The sequence below is a fragment of the Talpa europaea genome (genome assembly GCF_964194135.1).
Source record: "Talpa europaea genome assembly, chromosome: 14".
NCBI lineage: Eukaryota > Metazoa > Chordata > Mammalia > Eulipotyphla > Talpidae > Talpa > Talpa europaea.
In genome coordinates, this window is record NC_140082.1 from 56187527 (window position 1) to 56189420 (window position 1894).

General features: G+C 44.1%; 1 protein-coding gene across 1 annotated transcript; it reads left to right on the forward strand.

Moving 5' to 3' along the window:
* Nucleotides 1-1238: 1238 nt before the first annotated feature.
* Nucleotides 1239-1682, forward strand: LOC311184189 (FUN14 domain-containing protein 2-like; the record flags this gene model as incomplete). The annotated part of the gene is made up of 1 exon (XM_084254047.1): nt 1239-1682. The coding sequence occupies one exon, from the start codon at nt 1239-1241 to the stop codon at nt 1680-1682; it is 444 nt and encodes a 147-aa protein (XP_084110173.1).
* Between the last annotated feature and the right edge of the window lie 212 nt (nt 1683-1894).

Sequence of the window (1894 nt, forward strand, 5' to 3'; positions counted from 1 at the left end):
AGCTGTTCCCTTTTCATTATTAACATTGCTTCCTCAGCTTTCTTTTATTTAGAGTTTTATAGTATAGTGTTTTCTGTCCCTTACTTTCAATTTTACCTTGTTCTTTTATTTAAAATGTGCCTCTTATACGCTGAATATTATTGTTGCTTTTTAAATCTAGTTTTCATGTTTTCTTTAGCTTATTTAGTTTATCGGTATAACTAAGTTTAGTCCAACAGTCTTGCAATTTCTTTTCTTTATGTACTGTTTCTTTGTTTGCTTATTCCTCCTTTTGGATTTTTTTAAAAGGATTATATATTGTGCTTCAATTAGCTTTTAACTAGGTGTTGTTTTAAAATATCATTTTAGGGGTTAGACTACTCACAACAGTATGTATCCTGTTAGAGCATGAACAAAGAATTAAATGTGGAAGCTAGCAGTGTACAAAGGTTCACCCTTGTGGGAACTGCATGAGAGCAAAGAAATGAGAGCTCTGCTCTCTTGGGGTAATCCTGGGGAAGACGAGGTTTAGAAGTGATGAAAAGGAGGATTGAGCAGTGTGAACTACAGAGAGTCTGTGGAGATGGAATAATATAGAGAGAATGCCATGTTCTGGAGACCAAGAGAAGAATGTATTTCAAGAAGTAAATGAGCCTCAACTTTGAAGGTGGAAACAGAGTCGGTGTTTTCTTAAGAAATCATAACAATATTCAGTTCAACCCATGAGAAATTCTTGGAAATAGCTGGATTAGGAAAAACTTCATTTCCTCCGATGCTGAGTAATTAAAAAAGACACACAGGATGGATACAAAGTTATTCTAAGGGAGGAGGGCAGGACAGGAAAAGCAAGTAGTAGGTGAAAAAGAATTCACCTGGAAAATGTTACCATGGACTAGCTGAATATTGTTACTGATTTTAATACAAATTAATTCAAAGAAATAACAGTTTCTGGTGTAAAAGAACTCATAAGAGGAAACAGAGTTTCTGTGCGAGATAATAGTGCCACAAGCAGATCCATTATTAGCTGGGAGTTATTGGGGAGAAAGCCTAAAATGACTGCAGGGAGCTTTGTGACGCCCTGGAGCCCTGGGGTGGGGAGGGAGCGGCATGCGCCCCGCCCTCCCTCTTCTGTGGCTGCCTGGGGAATGGAAACACCTGCCCCGCAGGCTGGGAGCCTGAGCGCCTCCAGTGCACTGAGTCAGGCCGGGTCCAGCCTCAGGGAGCCTCACTGCAAGTCGTTGAGAGAAGAGCTCGCAGAGATGGCCACGGCTACTCAAGTGAATAGCGAGGCTCTGGACCTGACAGAGCTCGCTAAGAAGCAGGCGGGGTGGCACAGATTGTTTCTGCAAGATTCGGGGTTCGCTGCCCAGAAGTACAACGTCGCCACCCAGCTGTTAATCGGTGGCGTCACTGGTTGGTGCACAGGTTTCCTATTCCAGAAGGTTGGAAAATTGGCCGCCACAGCCGTGGGAGGGGGATTTTTCCTCGTCCAGCTTGCAAACTATGCAGGGTACATCAGAGTTGACTGGCAGCGAGTAGAGAAGGACATGCAGAAAGCCAAGCAGCAGATGAAGATCCACAAGAGCAACCAGTTACCTACAGAGATCAAAAGCAAAGCAGAGGAGGTGGTGATATTTGTGAAGAAGAATTTCCTGGTGACTGTGGGGTTTTTTGGAGGCTTTCTGCTTGGCATGACATCCTAAGGGGGATGACTTTGCTTCCATCATGGCAGCCTCCCGCTCCATCACAAAACACTGTTTCTCCTCCTCCGCTTTTCCAAGCCGTCCTCCCAGCGGTGTCTAATCTGAATGGCTTCTACAGGCATCCTAGGTACAGGTTAACTGTGAGCTTGACAGCGACAGAAAAGACAGTAGACTTTAGCTGTACTTCCAGCATCCTCCCTGCTTGACTAATC